At 39.9% G+C, this 22,987-nt stretch overlaps 1 protein-coding gene across 1 annotated transcript in view; it reads left to right on the forward strand.

Annotated features, from left to right (window-relative positions):
• The first annotated feature begins 221 nt into the window (after positions 1–221).
• The window catches only part of STAG1 (STAG1 cohesin complex component), a 157,939-nt gene continuing 135,173 nt past the window's right edge, over positions 222–22,987 (forward strand). The window contains exons 1-4 of the mRNA XM_082486841.1: positions 222–238; positions 3,659–3,793; positions 10,112–10,214; positions 21,094–21,258. Of these exons, the coding sequence (XP_082342967.1) occupies positions 3,765–3,793; positions 10,112–10,214; positions 21,094–21,258 (297 nt within the window). The 5' untranslated portion in view covers positions 222–238; positions 3,659–3,764. The remainder of the gene's footprint in view (positions 239–3,658; positions 3,794–10,111; positions 10,215–21,093; positions 21,259–22,987) is intronic.

Raw genomic sequence — 22,987 nt, forward strand, 5'->3', positions numbered from 1 at the left:
TTCTACAATTTAAAGGACGTGTTCAACTATATTGTGTTTGTTATAGTTTAAATAATCCAAAATGCAAAGGTATGAAGTGTTCCTCATCCCTCTTTTCTCTTCCCCAGGATAAAGGTGACAAAATGGGAATCTGTCTCAAGCTTTGAGGATTTTTTTATCAATGGCTTTATTCTCAAGTTGAATGAGACAGAACGGATTTGATTTTCCTGTTTGTAAGAACATCATCTTTAAGAAGCAGGTGTTTCTTTTATTAAAACCAGAAAAAATGTGAAGGTTCACATTTGTGTAGTCCATAAGGATCAATGATTTTTCCACAGTTGTCAAACTTAATTTAATTGCACGACTAAATTGAGAATGCTGTTCCAAGCACATAGAGCTTTTCACTAGTTACTATAGTGCCTTATTTTGTTTTCAAACTGATCCTAAGCAACATGGGTGATAATTTAAGACTGAATTTTGGAAGCAAGTGGCGGTGTTTCTGTGAGCGTAGAGGAATGTTACTGTTGAGGGAAGTTGCAAGGCAGCTATCCCAAGACTCTTGGGGATTTCCAACCTTCATCTGAGCGTCTGGGCTGAGGCAGAAAGAGTTAGCATCCAGAGCGTCATGGCCAGCGGGATCGTATTGGACGCGCGTGAGGGAGATGGATGACACGGATTGTGTAAGGGGGAGGCCTTGTTCCATGCAGTGTAAGACTCTGCTTCTGGTCAGTGCCACAAAATGCGCAGGATTGTGCCTTTTCTTTTGGGGCTTCTGGCTCCAGGCTGTTCATTTTCTTGCTTGTCAGCATTGACAGTTGCAAAAGTAAAACATTGACATGTTTTAGCAATCTTTGGCTTCACTCATGTTAAGTGCCTTTATTAACACAAGACAGTAGAAGGGCGACTTTGTCATCTTCTAGCTGGTCCGCTGGTCCAGTCTGGACCTGACCACATACAGATGGATTCCCCCCCCCCCCCCCAGCACTGTTTTGCAGTTTTCTGTTTAGCATAGGGAAAATATGAGAAATATATGAGAAAATACCACAGGCAGGACCCTGCAGTTCCTTGGGAGTCAGGTTGTTATTACCACCACATCAAGGCTGTGGGTCCAGCTTCCTTGGTTCTTCAGTCCCTTCTGAATGAAACAGCTCCCTTCTTCTCTTTCTGGCTCTTTATACCCTTCACTCCATACTTTCTTTTAGGCCAGGACTTTGCTTTTCAAACAAGTTGTCTCTGAGCAAGTATACTTTTCATTGTGTGTGAAAGCACTTCCCCAGAGCAGTTGTGTGCTGCTTGTTGCTATATCTGAGCATGCACAGCAGTTGTGGAGGGTGATAACCAGGTTAAAAAAGAAAAATTAAAAAAAGAAATTCCGCATAACAGTTGTGCAGGATGCCTTAAACACCTATGCCAAATATCTCACGTGAAACACATAAAAATTTTCCTTGAACTTCTTTTGAAAGCTCTCCTGAAAAGTAAGATTGATGCCCAGTATCCTGTTAGAATTAGACAATCCAAAGATCCAAGCTGGATGGGTTTCTTTTGCAGTCTAGGTAGCACACACAAGTGTGTGTGAGCGCTTGTGTGTGAACCAAAAATATACTTTGTTCTTCTGTTTTAAACAAAGGGGAGGTACCACAAAAATGTGTACATCTAATTGTCCTGGCAGGAGGAAAAAATATTTGCAGAAGCTTAATCAAAAGCTTTCTTCTATTTCAGGATTTCATTAAATATTCTTCTTATGTTATACCTAAATATTAGTGTTTTGTGCCTACCGGAGTGCACATTGTTCCAATTGTCGTGAACCTCTCCATTTCAGAGATCTGAACATTCCTTTTTTTTTTCCATAGGAAATCAGCTCAAAACTTAATTCAGTTTGGTGCTGTGCTTGTTTATAATGAATTCTTATAGGTGTCTGAAATAGTTGCTTGAAGTTGTTGAATGGGCAAGTCACTCCCCTGTTAAGAGTAATCACATCCTTTAAAACACTAATGTCCAGTGTTTCTAATGAAGAAACCCTCTTATGGAAACAAGTTGTGGAAATAGGACAAATAGCATGTCATATGACATATTTGTTCATGAAGAACTTGGACTGACTTGCGGCTTATAGCGAAACTGGAGAGCTTGTACACCAACCTGGTGTATTGTACATGGAAAATGACCCCCTTTAAACCATTAATGCCGGAGTGGTCACTGAATTCCAAACAAACTTCTCTTTTTGTTAACGTTTGTTAGGCAACAAAATGGCTTGCTAATGATACAGTAGAAAAAATGGCCTATGAGATGGCAGCATATAGTGAAAAGTTTAAATTTGTTGATGAGACGCTGTAAGTCAGTCTATTGGTAGCACAAGGCAGTGAGTACTGGAATAACTAGTTGTGTGCATCTGTGAGTGTAATAGGGACTGGAATAACCAGAGGTAAAAAAAGTCTGTTCGTGCTGTACAGTTATCGTTTTGGTAAATAAATACTGATGTGCATATAGTAGCATGGAAAATAATACTTTGCGTGTTGTACTGTTTTGCTTACACCAGTACAAATGTATTTAGATACTGTGTTTGGTGCTAGTTACCTCTTCCTGGCTTGATTTTTCCTGCTGCCTTGTGCAAAGCTAGTAAAGCACAGCAAAAATGGCCATTGCCAAGAAATAAAATATGTAAATAAGAGATTTAAAATATCCAGTGTTTCAAAAACATGCAGTGAAGTCCTCGGTAATCATTGCCATTGCTCGACTGCAGTGCTCCATGCAGTCGTTTCTATTACCTCAGGATCTGTAAAAGGGGAGAATGAAACAAATAATTTTAGTTTCTCCAGAACTTGCGTTTTCTGGAAGAATGGGATGGCAGCTCTATGTCTTATTACATCAAAGATCGGTGCATCTGTCACACTGTGCCATTATTTTTATGGTCGAGTCATGTCTGCTGTCATTAGTCACCTCCTTGATTAGTCTTTCGGATCAAGAGGTGTTATCAGTGGGTGTAGTACAGATTCAGTCTAGTTTATTGTTTAAACTTGGGTTTCGTCAGGTTAAAATACTTTCTATTGCAGTTAGACATGTGCACAGCTTCTGACTGTTCTCTGAAATTGTCACATGAAACTGTGAGCCACTGAGTCTGATTGAATAGGTGTAATTCCATTAAAAGGAATGTTATCAGGAATATTATCTAATTTTACCAGTTTTGTTGTGCCTAAATCAAAACCTGTAAGATTTTAGGTGCAGATTTTTTTCTTGATTCGAAACTAGGCAGGACTGTTTCTCATGAAACCAAACTTTTGTCTTGCAAGTTTAGTCTATTGTATGACTAGAAAATAAATCGCTTAAATCTAGGCTAGCACATTCTCTGATTGCTTATGCTTATATATTTATCTTGTTTATGTAAATTTTCTCAGAGTTCTGCTTGTGTTTTTACTTTAGAGTTACTGTAAACAAATATGGGAGGTAATGCAAAATACTTTGTGTAATTTAAAAAAAAAAAAAAAGGTAATAAAGTTGCCTAAACAGAATCGTAAAAACTGAATGCAAGAATATGATTAAGCTGTCCTGGGGATATCTATTCTAAATTTTATGTGGTTTAATAGTGATGCTACTTCAAAATTGACTGGTTTTGTTTACAGTGCTTTTTATTCAATGTATGACTATTTTGGAATCACATCTAACATTTTTTTTCTCTCTTTTACAGACTGGACTTTGACATTCTTTTCATGAAAGAGGTTTCCAAGTAGTTGTTTTACAATAACTTTGAGAAGAAGTTCTATGTAGCTCTTACTTTCAAGAGTGCTGCAAAAATGATTACTTCAGATTTGCCAGTACTACAGTGAGTATACGTTTCTCTATATATTTGAAATCTTCACTTTTAAAAGGTAGAAGTAAACGGAGAGGTGATTGTGAAGATAAAGCTTGAGAGAAGTGCAGATTACTGTGACTGTTCTGGGCCTCCTGTGTTGTCATATGCTGAAAAACTGTGTGAAAAATAAAACACCTAATCTAAAAGATACTTCTTTCTACGTATGGAGATTTAACTTTGCTGTGAAAAGCAAAACAAAATCTTTGCTACTTTTATGCATCTGAATGTTGTGAGATTTCAGAAATGTGAATGGGGTTTAGTCATAATTGACTGTATTTGTATATTCCAGTTGTGTACTGTTTCTGACTGAGCTGTATTTATTGTTGGCCTCTACAACTGAAGACAGCAAGTGGTGTTAGCATCTTTTAGTCTTGCTGGGAAATAGGAGCGGCTTAGACAAATGGGAACATCACTGAACCTGGGTAAAGTGAACTACTGGAAAAAATACAGTGGAAGTCTATAATGAGGGGAGTTAGAGAGTAAATCAAGTAGAACCAAGAAAGGAGTTTTAGAAACAGGAACGAAATGGAGCTTTATTTAGAGTGGTGGGTTGACCTTGTCTGGATGCCAGATGCCCACTCGGCTGTTCTCTCGCTCCCCTCCTCAACAGGACAGATGGAGAAAACAAGATGAAAAAGCTCGTGGGGTGAGATAAAGACAGGGAAATCACTTGCCAATTGACCTCACGGGCAAAACATGCTCGACTTGGGGAAAATCAATTTATTGCCAGTTAAAAAAGATATGGATGATGGTGAGAAACAGAGACACAAATGAAAATGTGTTCTGTCTGTCCTCACCCTTTTCCCCCGTTCAACTTCAGCCCTTCATTACTGACTCTTCTATGCCCTCCCTGCCCTCTACACCCCTCCCGGGGCCCTCCGAGGGCTGCAGCGTGGACACCCGCTCCAGCATGGGCTCCCCAGGGGCTGCGGGGAGTCTGTGCCCGGGCACCAGCAGCACCTTCTCCTGCAGGGCTGGTCCCAAGGGATGACCCTGATGGGTGGCACTGAGGGGCGAGCATCAGCCCTGGGGGTGGTTCTGGTTGGCTTTGAGGGTAGTTGTGGAAAAAAGTTTTCTCGCTTCTTATTTTCCTGCATGTGCAGGAAAAGAAGTGAGAGTGTGCTTCTGAAACATGCCGAGGATGAAAAGGTGGGGGATTCTGTCATGGCAATGGTGGGAAAAGGATATTCCCTTTCTCAGTTCAAGAAGCTAGGTGGCATTAAGAAGTGAATGAAATAGCATAGAGTTTAAGGTTAAAAAGTGCATATTAATAGATCTGGTAACTCTGCACACCAGCTGAAAAACCTGAGGGACATTAAACATGTCGGCATATTCTTTAATCAGAAGATGACTATGAGCCACCACTAGTATGCGACTTTAAAAAGTGAAAGGAAACATGTCTGTTGTTTTTACCTGTAGAGCTGGGAATCACTTAGTGCCACCATGCAAAGTGTTGCTGAGATGTCATCGTCAGTAATACATATAGACGAAATGATGTCTGTCTTTTTACCAAAAAAAAAAAAAAAAAAAGGGAAAAAGAAAAAAATCAAGTAGGACTTAAAGGTAAAGGTTTTGAGGCTCTACCGAGGGCTCAGAACATAAAGTCTGGTGCGGACAAGGTATCAAAGAAAATGATAACCATTGATTTAGTAGGTCCCAAGCAGACTATTCAGAAAGGAGTCTGGCTAAGGATGAGAGAACCTGAAGCAATCTTTGGTTAGGGGTATTAGCTTCACACCTTTAGATTTGGGAAGCCACAATCTGGTTCCACACAGAGAAAGCCAAGATTTTCTTTCTAGCTCTTCAATAAGCAGCTTTGAGGATTATCTACCACTCTTTGTTTCTACTGTTTTATAACGTTTTCTAATCTTTTGGCTACCTCCTTTAAACAAAGGGTCCTAAAGTCAATTTGATATATCAATGTACTTTCCTTAGGACCATATCAAATATTCCCTCCCAGGTTCTTCTCTGTTTAGGGAACATGAAAGGAGAAATCTTTAATCTTTCTGGATTTATAGAAGTGACTTCAAAATGCAGTGAAGACAGGATTTTACTTATTGGTGTTTCAGATGTAGGAGAAAAAAACCTCTGGTGTATTTGACCTGGGTGACTGACTGTTATGAGTCTTCTCTCAATGGGATGACTCATATTTGCTGTGAGGCATGTTCCTCTTTAGATTTTGAAGATCAACCATGAGAGCTGATTCATCCATGATTCATGAGCCTGTGCATTTAGCCATTTTTCTTCATGAATGCTTTTCTTCACAAGGCTGAGTCTGGTGGTAGCAATTACTGAATTTATCTCTGCCAGAACCTCGAGCCACCTCAGCAATGCTGATAAAAACTTACAGAAGCATTTTTATTTACAAAACCTGGTACACAAACATCATAGGTTTTTGGTGTGGTGTGTTTTTAAGGGGGTGGGTGGTATAAACTCTATAGCTAGGGCTTTATGTAATAGTAGAAGGAAGGTAAATTTGCTTTGATGTATTTTTCAGAGATGTGAAATTTACTGTGTCTAATATTCTTCAGAAGCATGACATGGCAAAGGGCTGCCCAGTAATATGTTAATTCTTCATTATTGTATGGTTAGTTTCAATAACTAGTTAATATAAATTGGAAATGATATCCGGAGTTTTCAGGAGAGATCCTGGAGTTACTGCCGGTTTTCTAGTTTGCTTTCACCTCCACAGAAGCCAGAAAGAAAAGCAGAATAAACTTGGGCCCCTGAAAGGGGTTATGACTTGTCTGCTTTACTCTGCCCACCCCAATCTTGTAGGTCTCTGCCAAATTCTCTTATTTCTCTGTCATGTCAAAGGTGTCTTAGAGAGGAAAGGTTTGGCCTCAGGCACTGCCGCCTCTCCTCTCCTTCGATGAGGCAGGTCTCCTTAGGCCCAGATTATCTTCCTTCCCAACAGCTTCAGGAAAGATAAATTGTGACTAAGCCTAAGTTTTCCCCTCAGGTGACGAGTCACACACGCGCAAAATAGGGATAGGATAATTTTGGCCTATTAAGATGTGGATGACTGCCACCAGATAAATGACTTCCTCGCAGTTCTGCAAGACGCGTAGGGAATGAGGGAGATGAATGCTGGCCAGATGCTCTCCTCAATGAGTGTTAAAAACCTGACAGAGCTGCAGGCAGTTAAGAGATGCTTTACTCCTCCTCTGAGTTGAGAAATAAAAAGAAAAGGGGCATGTGTGTGTATGTGTCCCCAGAGCAGCTGTAAGGCCTTGACAGAAGCCTGGAGTACCACCTCCCCGCCTGAAGGGAGCCAAGGCCGCAGCGGAGGGGCCTTTTTGTGCAGGAGGTGTATGATTTGGACAGAATTCCCTGCTGCTTGAAATTACGTTTAGTTTGACATTAAATCCGTCAGGGACTGTAGGTTGTCCTTGATCCTGTCTCCCTATGCCAAATAATGTGAGGATTGAAGGGAACTTACTTTCTGATGTTTGCCCCTTACTCCTTACCTACGTATGTTCCTTGCCGGAAAGAAATCTTCTCTCTGCCTCACATATTGTTAGGGTGAGATTCAGCTTGTTTAATTTCAAGCATTTATGTTTGAGCTGCTTGTCTATATCACCATACCCTCAGTGGAAGAATATTCATAAAACATAAGCTATCTGACCAGTTTTGGATGCTGACCTTAGCTTGAGGTATGTTGCACTTTAAGGTTTTCCATTTTCTGCATTGTATATGTCTCAAACTTAGATTAGGTGAATCTCACCCTTAGTACTGATTTATTAAGCTTTTCCCAAAAGGTTTCCAGCAAACCAGAGAAGTTTTACCAGAAAAATATTAGAGACGCATGATTGTCAGATTTAAGACAGCAGTCTGTTTAAGACAAAGAAGAGAAGGTGGTTAATAATTAAACTGCTCCTTCCATTTGCAGTGTTCTGAAACAATTGAAATTTCCTGAACTAAACACACAAATCTCAGTAGGTTTTGCTAGACCCAGACAGGCTGTAGCGAAGTCAAGTTCTCTGTGGACTAGATGCATGCAAAATATTAGTACAGTTCAATTTATTTATATAGCTGTAGTGTTTCAAGGGAAGTGTTTGAGCCATTTGCCTAGGAGGACTGCTGAATCTGGTTTTAATAGAGAAAAATCTTTATCCTGATGATATTAGGGGTGTGGTTTTGTAAGCTTGCAAAGCTACAGCATTTCCTCAGGAATGGGGGTATTGCTTAGACCGCACCATGCCTAAAATTTTTCCAGTAAAGATCTGTATAGACCAGAGAGAAGCTTATTTTTTTCTATAGAGAGCAAGAGATAAGAGCTTTAATTTCTCTACAGCACTAGAAAGCAGCAGATATTTTTATGGGGTTCCTCACTTCTGTGTTCAAAAGTTATTAAAAAAAAAAAATTGTCTTTGTGAGGCAATATGCATTTTTCTCAAATTGAGTTGCAGTGTGACGGCTGGTCTTTGAGTGAAGGCCGGATACGTCCATCCGCTTAGGCATTGTTTTCAGCTGTGTTCACTGTATTACTTTTCACTAGTGTGGCCCTATTTCACCAAATCATTTTGAACTGTGTTTGCGGGGTATCTTTTATTTGGTTTTAGGCATTTTACAATTTTTCTTTTTCCACATTCGTAGCTTGATACTGAATTTTTCAAATTGCGTATTTTATGAAACAGAAAAGCTACTTCTCTTTAATTTTATCACGACAAAGCTGCATTTTCAGTATTTTGTAAAGATATTGTTTTACAAGCGTGTTATTTGGGAACTCAAATGTACTTGAACGTTCTTTAGTCTAGGGTGCCTGGTTTTCTGGGGTGTGTAGAGTATTTAGAGATAATCCATTGAGGTTACTTTCGGAAAAGGCGATTCATTTATGTTCTACTGCATTCTAGCTTTTGTAAAGGATTCTGTGGACCCCCTGGTAGTTTTGTGCTTGCAAACTGGAAAAGGTTGAAAAATAATGTTTTAATATTAGAAATTCATCGTAGTTCCGCAGAACTATTTGGGATAGAGCAGTCCTAGAACAATACAGACATTTCAGTAAAGAGAAGTATCAGAACATTCTTGGTTGATACGATGATGTTTGTATCTTTCTGCATTGCTAAATAGCTTTCTTGGTGATACAGCAGATTTGTGAAGTATTCCTGATTTATAAAAGAAAATAAAAGAATAAAACCCCAGACAACGTGGAAGATCTGTGTAGATCTTGGCTTGCTGAAGCTTCTCAGTTTCTGCAAACCAGATTACTAGTGTCACCTTTTATATTTGAGGCCGTATAAAATAATGGAATAGGTCTGATTTTCACCTTCCCCTTGCACGTGTTTTACAGCAATTTAACTCCTTTCACTTCCAGGAAATGATATAGGATTTGAAGAAATCTGTGATTAGAGCTAGGCATGACCCATCATTTACAGAGTTCTCATGTGCTGGTGGTCATGTGAACTAAAAATACAGCACATCAGTAACATCTATGGTTTTGTTGTGAGCTCTTCATGGGCAAAATCTCATGCCTCAGAAGATCAATTACGAGCTGAGTCTCTTCAAGCAGCCAGGTGTATTTTGAAGGCAAAGTACCTGTGCCCCTGGCTTGTGGGAGGGAGTGGAAATTGGGGTAATGTTTTTTCCCCTACTTAGTATGGTCTTAAGTTTAAAGCAGGAATGACTGAAAAATTATACTGTGGGCTTCTCTGCTAATAGCTGTTGAGCAACATCCAGGCTTTCTCATTGTACAAGTGAAAACATTTTTCTAACTGCAAGAATTATAAATGTCTTCAGATCAAAGTGAATTTTCTGGTTTGTGCCTCATGGTCAGTGTTAATCCTCTCTTTATTAACAGCTGCACAATACTATTGTCTTCAAGTGTGACTAAAAAGACAATTTAACCCTAGTGGGAACTCATGTAACTGTTCTAATGATGTGATGGCTGCATTGGACTCCAGTTTGCTTTCTCATGGCATGGAAAGCAGCTGGGAAGTAGTTACTGAGAGTAAAAGAAAGTTGATACTAGTGAATACATTGTGGGATGGATATGTTGAGAATGTGCTGTTTAATATAGATAGTTTTTGAAGTGTAATATGGTTTCAAAAGAAGCTGTTAATTTAAATAACTTCCAGTCTATAAAATAACTTTCCAGCCCATAAAAAGGTAAGGCTTTTTTGCCGGGGCTTACAATGGTTAGTTCCTTAGTTTGCAGAATAAATGTCGCAAGCCTTTTAATGCTGACTTTTTTTTTCCTGGCTTAGGACTAAATATTTAATCAGTCAGTTATAGATTACTTGTTGATTTCAAATCATTTTAATTTATCTAGTGTTTTTCCCCCCCTAGGGATTCTACAAATGAAACTACTGCACATTCAGATGCTGGCAGTGAGCTCGAAGAAGCAGAAGTCAAAGGAAAAAGGAAAAGGGGCCGTCCTGGCAGGCCTCCAGTATGTGTAATTTAGTTTTGTTTTGTTATGCATCTATTTAAAATTGACTGCAAACTGTTTTTCATCTAATCATCTTGTGGTCACGTAAATAGGCTTTTAATGAGCCCTATGTCAAACTTCATGAAGACTTGTAGTATGAAATATTTATCAGATCGGTATAAAAACAATGCTTGGAGTGTTTAAAAAGGGACATAAAAATGAGCTCATAAAAGCTATTAATTTTTCTTTCGCTAGTTACTTACATGAACATTACAATTTTGTTATTTTTGTCATATTACAACATTCTTCTAGACATGAGAATAATCTCAGTAAGCACGACGACTTTCTGTTTTAAAAGTTGTAATGGATTTTAAGTGGCAAATGACATTTGAGCCATCCTTTTTAGTAACTGATAATCTTTTAATGTGAACGGAAGAGTTGCAGCATAGTATTAGCTAAATGCCTCAGAAGATCTTTTAACACATCTTAAAAATTCATGTAATTGACACACACTGCATGCTACATATAGATCGGGAGCTTCAACCTATTCTCTGGAATAGTGTAGCAAACGACATTGCTATCTGTTCTGTAAGATTCGCTGTTCTTCAGTAGTCTTTGCCCATTGCTATCCCATGAACAGGAACATACAGAAACAATTCTCTATTATACGTAGTATTTAAGGAGGCTTTCTCTTATTTTCATTTGTTCTATAAAATAACCAATGTACTGGAAAATACAGAAAAGGTTCTGTGTGTCGTTTTGTCCTTCATTTTAGTTCTTCAAGGTCATCAGATGTAGTTCTCTTGATTATATCACTGGAAGTACATCATGCTGTGGAATAAGATTTTTGGTGGGCTCTTCTGTGTGTTTGTTATTAACAGTTTTGATTCTGCTCTTAGTGTTTGTCTGTAAGTACACCCCCAGTATGAACATGTTATATATCTCACTAGTAGATTGAGATATTTTTTTCTTTTTTAACTCTAACACCTTCCACCCTAAGTCTAACTCCTTAAGCATGGGCTAGTGAGGCTGTAAGAATGGGCAGAGCCATGTGTTCCCCTCAAGCATGCTGGCCAAAGCGGAGCAAACTCCTCCATAGTATTGGTTTTCAATTTGCATCAGTTTCTGGACTTACTTTGGGAGCCAACATTTAAAATCCTGGGCTTTTCTGGGCACGTCATCTTCCTTTTTGCAAGCTTTTGAACAATGTTGCCTATGATGGCATATATTCTTCGTCAGCAGGACAGATTTGCTCACAAACATGGATCTTCTTTACAGGAAGCTTTAAAGAAACATGTAAAGAGAACAGGTCATGTGTTTATGTAACTTGTAATCAAAGGGCAAAATCCAAAATTATCATAAGAATATCTCGCTAGTAAATATATGAGTTTTTGCAGATCTAATAAAAAAAAAAAAAAGAAAGAGGGTGGTGCAACCTGATTGCTAATCCAGAAGGTTGTCAGAGCATAGGAATTTAACTTAAAGCAACATTAGTGGTATTTTGTGCCCACCACACATTCCTGGAAAGGAAAGGTGAATGTTACAAAAAGCGTTTCCCATCCCTCTTTTTGAGTTTATTAGTAGCTCCTATGGGAATATTTGCTGAAGCACGCTACTGGTCCTGCTAGCAAGTTTCTACAGGAGCAATTGCTCATTGTGCTTAGAACAACTCCAGGCTCATTAAGCGTACATGATCGTAAAGTGACGAACGCACAGAGGAAGCAGCCATTGCTTTGCACATAAAATGATGGGCTGTGAGCTGACTGCTGCTGCTTAAGGAGCAAGGCCATAGGGTTGTCAGAGATGATTCCATGAAAGCATCATCTTAATACTCAATAGAGGTCAAAACCCCCCCAAACGTGTTTTTAAACTTTTGAGGAAGAGAATAGAGAATAAAACAAATACTGTGTCCTTTATAAAACTGTGCGGTTTGCCAAAATTTGGAATACTTTGCACAATTCTAGTTTCTCTTCCCTTCTCGACCTCTGCCCCAGAATCTCAATGAAGGGTATATTAGGATTGGAAGAGGTTTGGAGAAGAGGAATAACGCTAGTCAGTCATGGAATTGGGCTGGGAGGGACTTCAGGAGGTCTCATTGCAACCTCCAGCTCAGAGCAGGATCAGCTTTGGGATCAGACCACATTGCCTGGGGCTTTTCCAGTCTGGTCTTAAAACCCCCAAAGGCTGGAGACTGCACAGCCTCTCTCAGCAGCCTGTTCCATTTTATTTCTTGAAAAAATTCTCCCTTAAAGGAGATCAGTTGTCTTGCTGCAGTTCATTACTACTGTCAGTTGTCCTCCCACTGTATGCCACTGCAAAAAGCCTCACAGAAGTGTCTCCAGCCCTCCAACTATGTAGGTAGCCCTCTGCTGAACTTGTTCTAGTTTATCAATACCTCTCTCGCAGTGAGAGGGACAAAGGTGGACATGGTATTCCAGATAGGGCTAAGAAAGGCTGAGTAAAAGGGTATAATCACTTTCCTTGGTGTACTGCTATATTCCTGTTTGTGCAGCCCGGAGTGCCGATGGCCTTTGCTGCTCAGGCACATGGCTATTGCGTGTCCAGTTTGCTGTCTTCCAAGACCCCGAGGTCTTTTTCCATAGAGCTGTTCCCTGCATAGCTGGTCTCCAGCCTGTGTTGGTGCGGGGATTTATTCCTCTGCTGGAGAGGCTCTTTGCTTTTGTCCATGCTGAATTTTGAGTGTACTGTTAGCCTAGTCCTCCAGGCTGCCGCTAGCCGTCTTGCCTGTGATGTCATTAAGCAGCATCTCTGCCAATTTGGTGTGATCTGCACACTTTACAGGAGCATACTCTCTTTACCCTGTCTGGCTATCTGACAAAGATGGGGAAACTGTATGTGTTCCAGTGAGACTTCTGTTGCACTCCCTCATCGCCAAATTCCAGGTAGAGGATTACCCACTATACTCTGAGCCCAACAGTTCAACCACTTGTCCATCCATCTAGTTGTCTACCCATCCAGACCACAGCTTCCCAACTTGGATACAAGAATATTGTGGGAGGCTGTTGAAAAATCTTGCTAAAGTCAACATAAATGACATCTATTGCTCCTCCCTCATCCCCAAATTCAGCCATTTTTGGGTGACTTCACAAAATACGTATGTCTGGATACAATCAAAACCTGCCCTTGTAATTGATACTGCAGCAACAAAAAGGAATAAATAAGGTTCTTCAAAAAAAAAAAAAAAAAAAAGACCAAAAAGGAAAAAGCCACTCAATGACTAGTATCCTTGAGGAGAAATGCAAACACCTTGGAAAGTCTAATCTAAGCAATTAAATTTATAATATTATTTGATATTAAAAGCCATGGACTTAGTAATTGAGGTTTTGGTTTTCACAGAATCACAGAATTATCAGAGTTGGAAGGGACCTCTAGAGATCATCTAGTCCAACTCCCCTGCTAAAGCAGGAGTGCCCAGAGCACATTACTCGGGACTGCATCCAGGCGGGTCTTGAAAATCTCCAGAGAAGGGGACTCCACAACCTCCCTGGGCAGCCTGTGCCAGTGCTCTGTCACCCTCACCGTAAAGAAGTGTTTCTGTGTATTTGAACGGAACTTCCTGTGTTCTAACTTGTGCCTGTTACCCCTCGTCCTGTCACTTGGAACCACTGAAAAGAGCCTGGCTCCATCCTCCTTCAACCCACCCTTGAGATACTTGTATGCCATAATAAGGTCTCCCCTCAGCCTTCGGTTTTGAAAATGCCATATTTCACTTTCCCTCCTCCTCCACCTCGCTCACCTATCCATGTTACTAACCCATCTGCTTTCCACAGGTGAATTACCTGTTTCTTACAGGAGGTGCAGCTCTGACATTTCACCCCATCTGCTAACATTTTTATTTCCTCCACAGGTACCACCTACCTCTACTCTCAGATGTGAAACAGGTTATAATATTTAGTTAAATTCAGAGCTGGTTTTCTCAACTGATGCTTAGCTTTGATGTTTTTCATTTCTGTTATGGATGTAAAGAGAGGCTTTTCTGCCCAAAGGCTCTTCCATTTTTTGTGTGGGTTTATTTTTTTCCCTAACAAAAATATTATGGTCTAATAAGATTTGATCTCTCCCTGCAAAATGCTGATTTGCTTATGTCCTTAGGCCATCACAGGTACAGCGACACATCTGCCATAAACATATTGACCTCTTTTGGAAGGAGAGTTTCCTCTTCTGTGCTGTTTTGTCTAGCTGCATGCTTCTTTTGCAGAGCTGTACACATGTACATGTATTTATTTTAAATAGATTTCTGCTGTAGTATTATGGAATGGACTCCACCTTTTATTAGAAAGATAGACAGCCACTAGAGGATTTTCCAGACTCTTTTTGAAAGACAGACATTATTCTTTGCAAATTTGAGACTTTTGTAAGGAGATGATCCTCATTTGAAAATTAGCCATTTGTAATGAATAGCTCTTCAGTTCACAGAGAACCTTAATATTTTTGGGAACTTTCCCTTCCTAAAAACGCTGCTTTCCAAGTTGCCCCTCCACTTCTATAAGAGACTATTCTAATGAGTACTGAGACTGAGTAGACTATACAGTCAGCTTGCAGAGATTAAGTGCATTGGTCCTTCAGAATTACTCTCAGAAGCTAACCTGTTCATCCTGAATTCACCAACCCTTGCAGTGAATTTAGCGGGAGTTGCACCGTGTCCTGTTCTAGCATTGACAATGGCCTCCCCCTTGCTCATGTCCACTTCTGAACACTTGTAGGCCAGATGCCTGTGGAACGACTGGCTGAGAGGTGAATCTGTCCACTCACTGGGATATTTTGGCACATCTATTTATGTGATACTGTCTGTGAGCATACCACCTGGATGTGTATTTAGTGAATTGTGTGGGGTGTATTTAAGGAGTGACTTATAACGTTGAAGTTGCCGAGTAACATTGGCCAAAAATGCCTTTTCTGTCTCCTGCATTATTGTAATACATAGGTTTGGATGCGCTCTCCTGTTCTAGGTAGGGGATTTGAAAGCCCGAAGGCTTATGTTGCAATGCAGCTTTCACATTAGCGAGCTAGGGCTCAGATGAGTTATTTGTGTATCCTTTTTTTTTCTGCTCTCTGTTCGGTGTTGTTGGCATGCTTTATTTTAACCTACCTGGCCTTACCTTCCCAGGAGCTCAGAATAGCTTGGCTTAAACCTCGGCTGAGGGAGTGAGAGGTGTCCCTGGCTGTATTTCAGCTTTGAAGCAGGAGTAGACAGATTAACCTCTTTGACTCAAAGGACAAGAAGAAACATCCGTCTTTCTGTTCCAGAGGTGGCAATACTGAGATCGCCACCGGTGCGTGTCTCATCCCGTACTCAGGGCTGCAGCATACCTTTCTCCAGCTCCTCTCTTCAGGTTCTTCTATTAAGGCAAAGTGGAACAAGGCACTTCTGATCCTTTTGTCCCCAGCACAGGCTGTACGGTTTTGCTTTCAGGTCTTTTTGTATTTTGTATGGAGGAGACAGACCACAATACCTTATCTTTGCATTCATATGAGAAATTTTAACTTTGCAGCAGACTCTTAGCCTTATTTAGTCTTGTAGCATGGATGTTAGATACTGCAGGGGGCTGAATTTTCCTTCTAGTTCCAAATCATACATGTCCTGATTAATAGTAGGAAGGAATCCTCTTGGAAAAATTTCTTTTTATAGTAGTCGAGGTCTGTGTTTTGTGTGACTTACATCAGTGTCCTGTTTCAGCTTGCTTGCCTGATATTTTAGGTCTGTCCCTTAAAGCTGAAGTAAGTCTTTCTGTAGTTCCATGGAAATGCAGTGCACGTACAGACAGTATGCGAAGACTTCTCTATCCCGCCACTTGTAGCTTCCTGGTGGAGAAATCCTAATGGCATTAGAAGTTTTCCTTTTATGCTTTTGATGGGATGGCCCTTGTATTTTTGACAAGGTGATCTATTCTTCATTTTTCTGTAGAAATAGTCTTTTTTTTTTTGTTAGTAATTGCCTCAGCTAGAAGAATAGAATTGATTCAAGCATTTATAGCAGGCTCTTTTGATTCTTTATGATCACTTTTAGAACGCTTGCTTTTTTTTTTGTTTTCAAATAAGGATGAAAAAAGCAAACACCCCCCTCCCTGCCCCCTAACACTGCCTCTGGTTTTTGTTTTTGTTTTTTTTTGGTTTGTTTGTTTTGTTTTGGTTTGGTTTTGGTTTTGGTTTTTTTTTTGTTCTAAACTGGCTGTGCTACAGCTGAAGCCACTCTCTTCACACTGGATGTTAGGGGGACTGCATCTGTCTTTATTTGCAGGATGAAGCTTTCAACACAGAGAACCTTCTTTGTTTCTATGATGAAAAAGTCCAAAGGACAGACCGTTTGTATCCAAGAACTTCTCCCTAGATAACCATGGTGACGTTACAGAGTGTGCGGTAGCCTTCTTTTTTCAGTCAGGATTTGTTCAGAAAGAGCTCAAACGTTACCACTCTTCTTCCGCTTAACACGAGATTATAACACAGAGACCTCTCAAGATGATGATGCCTTTGAGAGGCAAGTTCTACAGTCTTCCTCAAGTGGAAGGTTAAAAAGCTTCTTCCAGCTGTCTTGAGAAATGGGGTATTGCTTTAAATTCCTTATGGCATAAATGCACACAGAGGGCATCATTTAAAGCAGTGGGTTAGGTAGAGTTACTGACCTGTAACACTTTTACTGTCTTTATTTCTTTGTGAGGTGCATCAGATCAACTTGGGGAATGTTAATGGAAAATGTCAAGCCGCTTCTACGGTTTCTTTTTTTGTAGTGTGTGAATTAACTTTCACTTTATTACCTGATTTTACAAATGCGGGTCACTTTTTTTCCCCCTAATCACTTTAAAGGCACGAAAGGAAATGTATTATCTAGCTGATTTATTACAAAGTTCTGAATTGTCATTGTTTTAGTTTAATTGCAGTCAGGGTAAGTATTTTGTTTCCTGCTTGCCTTAGTTTAAGCCATAAAGCAACAGCTAAACTGTGTGGCCATCAGTATGGCGGTTTTTAGAGTTGCTTCTGTGGCACGTTCTGGAACTTCTGAATTTCCTAATGCTGGTGTGTATAAATCCTCAGCCTTAGTTGTTGTCGGTTGAATCTGCTGCACAGATCTGAAAAAATCATTAGTGACTTCTGTTTTAATTTGGCAACTCAGTCCATTTTGACACCACCACCAGTCCGAGTGTCTGTCCTGGGTCTGGGGGACAAAGCACAGATTTATCGGCTGCAGGCTCGCGGCTCCAAGCAGCACTGTTCTTGCTGTGTGAGCAAAAAGGCTCCAGCTTTCTTACCTTGTCCTGCTGCTTGATCCCTCCCTCCTGTAGTCCTAATTCGCCTCAGTGTCATCTCTGTCATTGCAGCAGATGCCTGGGTTATGGAAACTGTTACAAGTATTTTCAAATATATTTAGATACGGTACTGTTAGGTAGCTTGCCTTTTCCGTGACTTTTGAGACCCCTCTCATAAACAGGAGAACGGTCAGTTTTGAGAGGATAAAACAACCAGTTGTTACCCACCTCAGGACTCTGACAGACTGACACTTAAAAAGGGAAAAAAAAAAACCCCAACCCCATGCGTGACTGTCAATTTAAGGGGGCTTTAGGTAGAAGCAGGAAATTTCTGGCTGAAAGGATGTAAAGGGGCAAGCAGTAACTACCATTGGTGTTCCTGTTAGAAAGCAGGGGTCCTGTTTTTCCTGTATCTTGGTGACCATTTGGTGGATCCTCACAAGAGTAGACTTGCTACTAATTCACTCTGATCTTATGAAACATCACATTTTACACCTGTCAATGATAGTCTTGACAGTTTTACTGGAGCCATGCTCATCCTTGGGCAGGGCTGTTTCTGAGTGGAAGCTCTTCATGGCATTAGAGGACGGGGTTTGTTTGTGTTGAGCTGAAGGGCCACCCTTTCCTGTGAATGCAGGCTTCTCTCTTTTGGGATGCAGGGCTACCTCTGTTTGGCATCCTCAAAGCCAAATGTAATTTTTAGATGTGTAGCTTGAGTTTGTAACTCCACTTCCAAGAACACCCTACCTCTGCAGATATTCCACAGATAACCTCTATCATGAAGGAGTCCTCTTTGCGTTTTTGTGGCTGTACCAGTCCATGCTTTTTTTCATTTGCTTCAGTGGCATTTGATGTCTCCATTCTGGGATGGGGTTACGTATTCAACTTTGTACTCAGAGGTAGGAACGAACCTCTTTGAAGCTCAGATCTGTCAAGACGACCTGCAAAGTTTCTTGCTGTAATTCAGGGACGCTAGATGTGAGTAATGTCTGACAACAGCGTTGTAATATTGTATGTTAATGAATAAGGTAACGCCAGTTCCTCACTTCTGTGCCTTGTGGTTGTGAAACTTCATGATTAGGGTAGCAGTTGATTTCTGGAGACTGGAGAACCTACGTATGACTTGTTTCATACTTGTACTCTGGAGCAGGATTGAGCTTGGGCTTCCTGTCAGATGCCGACTGGGTGGAAGTGCTCTGGAGTGGAAGTCTGGTGGGCACCCTTCCTCTAGTACCTCTCCACCTGAAGCTAATGTTAATCCCTGCCTAACTTAGAAAATTCTAGTTTTGGATTTTCTGCAGTTTCTCAGTGGAGGGTCCTTTTGTCTGCTTGTTTTGTCTCTTGAGGCAGGATTCAGTACAGATCCTGCATCTGGATTTAGCTACCCCAGCTTGGATGCGGAATGGCTTTTATTAAGTGAAAGGTTTGATTTCCCCACTGTGGGAGATGTTCTCATTGTCATAAGAAAATCTATACCAGAGAGAAACTGTGGTATAGATTCTGAAGTATATTCACTACTGTGTCTGGTGTTAATTCAGGTTCAGGATATTGAGATACTTACTTGGACTTGAAGCATCCAGCTTTGTCCAGTAATTCTGCCAAAAGTACAGTCGGTTACTTCTGTACCTCTTCTGAGAGCTCACTGGTCTTCTCACCCTTCTAATTCAAACTATGAATCTTGGTCAAAGCACTCCCTTTCTCCAGGATACCTGACAAAAGTGAAGTTTAAACTGAGCCTTTACATGTCTTGTGATTGCTCATTTTGAGCGTGTGCGTGCTGATCCATAGTACTCCTGCCAGTGTAGATGACATGTCTCATTGCTTTCCAGTAGCAAGGTGTCTTTGGATGTGGGCATTTCACATCCATCTCTGACTTGCTTTTCCTTCATCCTTGCAGTGTTTAATGTCTCCCTTTGAATTGCACATTGGGAAAAACCGAGTTATAGAGGGGGCTTATGTTAACTTCCACGGAGGGCATCAATTTGCCTTCCTGCTTTCATTTAGCAGTACTTGTAGGTAGTTGAAGTGCTTATGGTTTACTGTCACCCAGATTGAATAAGCACATGGATTATATATCTCAAAAGAGTCAATTTAGTTCTAATTCTTTGCAGTTTTATTAAATAGTGATCATGTGGCTCTCTGGAGCTCAGCAGAGCTCAAACATTTCATGCGTTGATAGCTTTCTTGCCGATAAAAGGCAGCTTTGCACACGTTTAAAAATTCATTGAGGGAGAACGCTTATTCTTCTGATCATAAGTGCAGATGTTATCCAAAAAACTTCTTACAGAGATTGTACCATTATTTTAAGCTTTCCAGCTTGCACTTGCCTACAAGTCCTTAACTGAATATTCGCAAGAGGCAGTTGCAGCTGCAGCCTACCTAGCCCTTTTCTTTAGCCCTCTGGCCCCACCAGCAGTGATCCCTTTTAAAGTAAGGGGAAAGCTAGACCGTCTTCTACCAGCTCTCTTCCAGAAACGAGATCTTTTTCCTCTGCAGGAAAATTCTTAGTGTGTCTGCAGTTGGAAGATGCAACCAAAAATGTTGACTTTGTGTTCTTTACTAAAAGCTTTAATAGAAACTGGCTGATAGTACACTCAGGTAAATGGTACTGTGAGGATATTGTCCTAAATGTAATATTCGAGATGCTTGTGTGTTGTTTTCTTTAACATAATTCTTCAAAATAGCTTCCTGGTTCTGCAGAAAATGGCAGCTTTTGCTTTTGTCTGCCTCACAGTAGGGAGAAAGAATAGAATATGGAAGTAAGATCATAGCAGAAATCTTACGTTATTTTCCCCAGAAACTTTTCTTTTTTGGCCTGAGGTGACTTAAATTCAGAGTGAACTGTTCACTAGATTATTTCTTACAAGTGGGACCTGTATCACCTGATTATAAGCCTGAAGAATCCAGAGAAAATTTACATTAAATAATTTAAATTCACAGGGAAAATGTTTTAACTCATAAAATCTTGAAACAAGGGGCTGTTATGATGATCTGTTATATCTGGCTGTATAAATTTAGTGATTTAATTTGAGTTGAGTTGAAGAGCTGACTCTTTATGTACGGTTTCTTATAAAAGTTGTATAAAAATGAAAATACAGAAAATGAATGTTAACATGACTAGTGTATTTTTAATAACATATTGTCATCCAAAGATCATTAGTTATTCTAGAAGTTTATTTTGTGTGTTAAAACACCTTTGCTGTCCTGTCTGTGATTTTCTGCCATTTATCTAGTTTTAGTCTTGTTGTCCACTGTTTGTGTTGAATAAGGCTAATATGGGTATTGATGCGAACGGACTCTCCAACATTGGAAATTCACCACTATTACCTTGACGTGATAGTACTTTTAAAGTCGTTCCACAACAACTACTGATAAATAAAAATATATGTACCCGACTGGATAAAGCCCTAAGCAACCTGGTTGAATTTCATAGCTGGCCCTGCTTTGAGCAGGAGGTCAGGCTGTGGAGACCTCCTGAGATGCCTTCCAGCCCGGCTTTTTCTGTGATACTTGTGCGTATACACATGTGGGAGTGTATAAATGTGTGTGTAATATTTATGTATAATTTATAAGGATACATTGAGTGATTTCAGGTATAGCTATAATAAATTTTCATTCTACTGGTTTTCTTTGCCCAGTCTGCCACTAAGAAACCTCGGAAGTCTCCAGCAGACAAGGGTCGTCCTGAATCTGCAGCTAGAGGAGCAAGTCGTGGAAGAGCTAATGGCCACCCTCAGCAGAATGGAGAAGGGGACCCTGTCACTTTGTTTGAGGTGGTTAAGCTGGGGAAGAGTGCTATGCAGGTAAAATAACCAATTGTGTTAACACCTTCACAATTCAGTATATCCTGACTGTAGAAGTTCAGTCTAAGCTATGCTTTTGTAAACAATTGTATTCTTTCATAACCTGTATTGGTCCAATAGACTGTCTGTGTATGATAAAGTAAGGGACAGAATGTGCTTTGATTGAGGGGAGGACTGTCATACATACCTCTTAAAGACAAAAGACAGGTCAGAAAGTCGTCTATTTCAAATTCTCCATTATTTTGTTTGTTACTTCCAAATTGAAAATACATGTTGTTATTAGGCAGTCCATTAAAGAACACCCTGTAATAAGTTTTATACGAGGAAAAAGTATATGATCTTAGTGATGGATCCAAAGCTTTTTTTTTTGTTTGCTTGTTTGTTTGGTTTTTTGGTTTGTTTTTTTTGTGGGTTTGTTGGTTTTTTTTTTTTTTTTTTCAAAAATACCTGCTGACACAAGCACTTTTGAGTTCTTTGCACTGCAGCTTACATTCTTCTTGCTGTCCCCACCAGCGCAATAGATGAAGGCTAAACTAGTTGCCTAGATTTCCTCTGTCACTGAGGGATGAAGATGGACACATCCTGAAGGCGAATTTTTCATTGTAAAATAAATATCTAAGATAGTTGTAGTGAATCGCCTCTGGAAGTGTTTCTTACTCCTTAATGTTTTGATGAATTTCAGAGATCATACAGGATTTATTGGGGCAGATGAGTCCCACATCAAGAACCTCTATAGATGATTGGTTTTGACAGTACTTGTATGCTTTTAGTAAGCTGTTGTGCTTCAGCTGTAGTTTATTGGCATTCAAAGGAGAAACAATGGGCCCAAAACACTGTTCATCCAGTGCAGTGCAAAGCCAACGGTTGTTCCTGCTGAAAGAATGTTTAAGCAAATCTCCTTTACTTTGCATTTCAACAAAACAGGACTCATGCAGTGTCAGTTAGTTTTTTTGACTTTGTGGTGCTACCATGAGAAAATTATAAATTAGGCAAATTGGGGGCCGAGTCCCCTTTTCAATGTTACTTTTAGTGTAGCTAAAAGCTAAGCCTAATTAACTCCCAAAGGAATCTAGTCTTCCAAATGAGTGAAAGCTGTTGAAAATGTTCTCTCAGTCTCAAGTCTGTGGAAGGTCTCAGACGTAATTTTAAAGAAATAATAAACAGGAAGAAAATGAGAGTTTGTATTCTTCATAGTTGCTGTATTTACAGTTATTCAGGATTGACCCTTCTTATCTAGTAGGTGAAGACAGAACAAATTTACTCTTAACAAAGCAGCAGATTCCTTGTGCCTCTTCTTCCTACATGTTTTGAGTCAGGGCTTCCAACTTCGCTTGGTTTTCAACACTTTTTCAAATTTTGGTTTTGGCAGCGTTTGAGGAAACATCTGGAGTCTATTTTCTGTTTTTACTGTGGTACAGAGCATACAGTATGCTTTATGTAGTATGTTTGTCTTAGAGTTATTGATATTTGCAGGAGCCAAATGAAAAGGAATGGGTGATTGCTTTGATATTTGATGACTGTGTGTGTGGAATTGGCTTTGATACTTTTAGTCTCTTTCAAAAGAGATGCCATCAGAAGTCTTCTGCAAATGTAACTCTATAAAGAAATTGCGTGTTTGTATTAAGAAATCTTTGGAATTCAAATACAAAGGAATTGTTTTGAGAAATCTAGTATTTGTATATGCATATACAGATGGATGTGTGTCTGTATATTTGTGTATACATACATG

Source organism: Vanellus vanellus, assembly GCF_965231255.1.
Source record: "Vanellus vanellus genome assembly, chromosome: 8".
NCBI classification, from domain to species: domain Eukaryota; kingdom Metazoa; phylum Chordata; class Aves; order Charadriiformes; family Charadriidae; genus Vanellus; species Vanellus vanellus.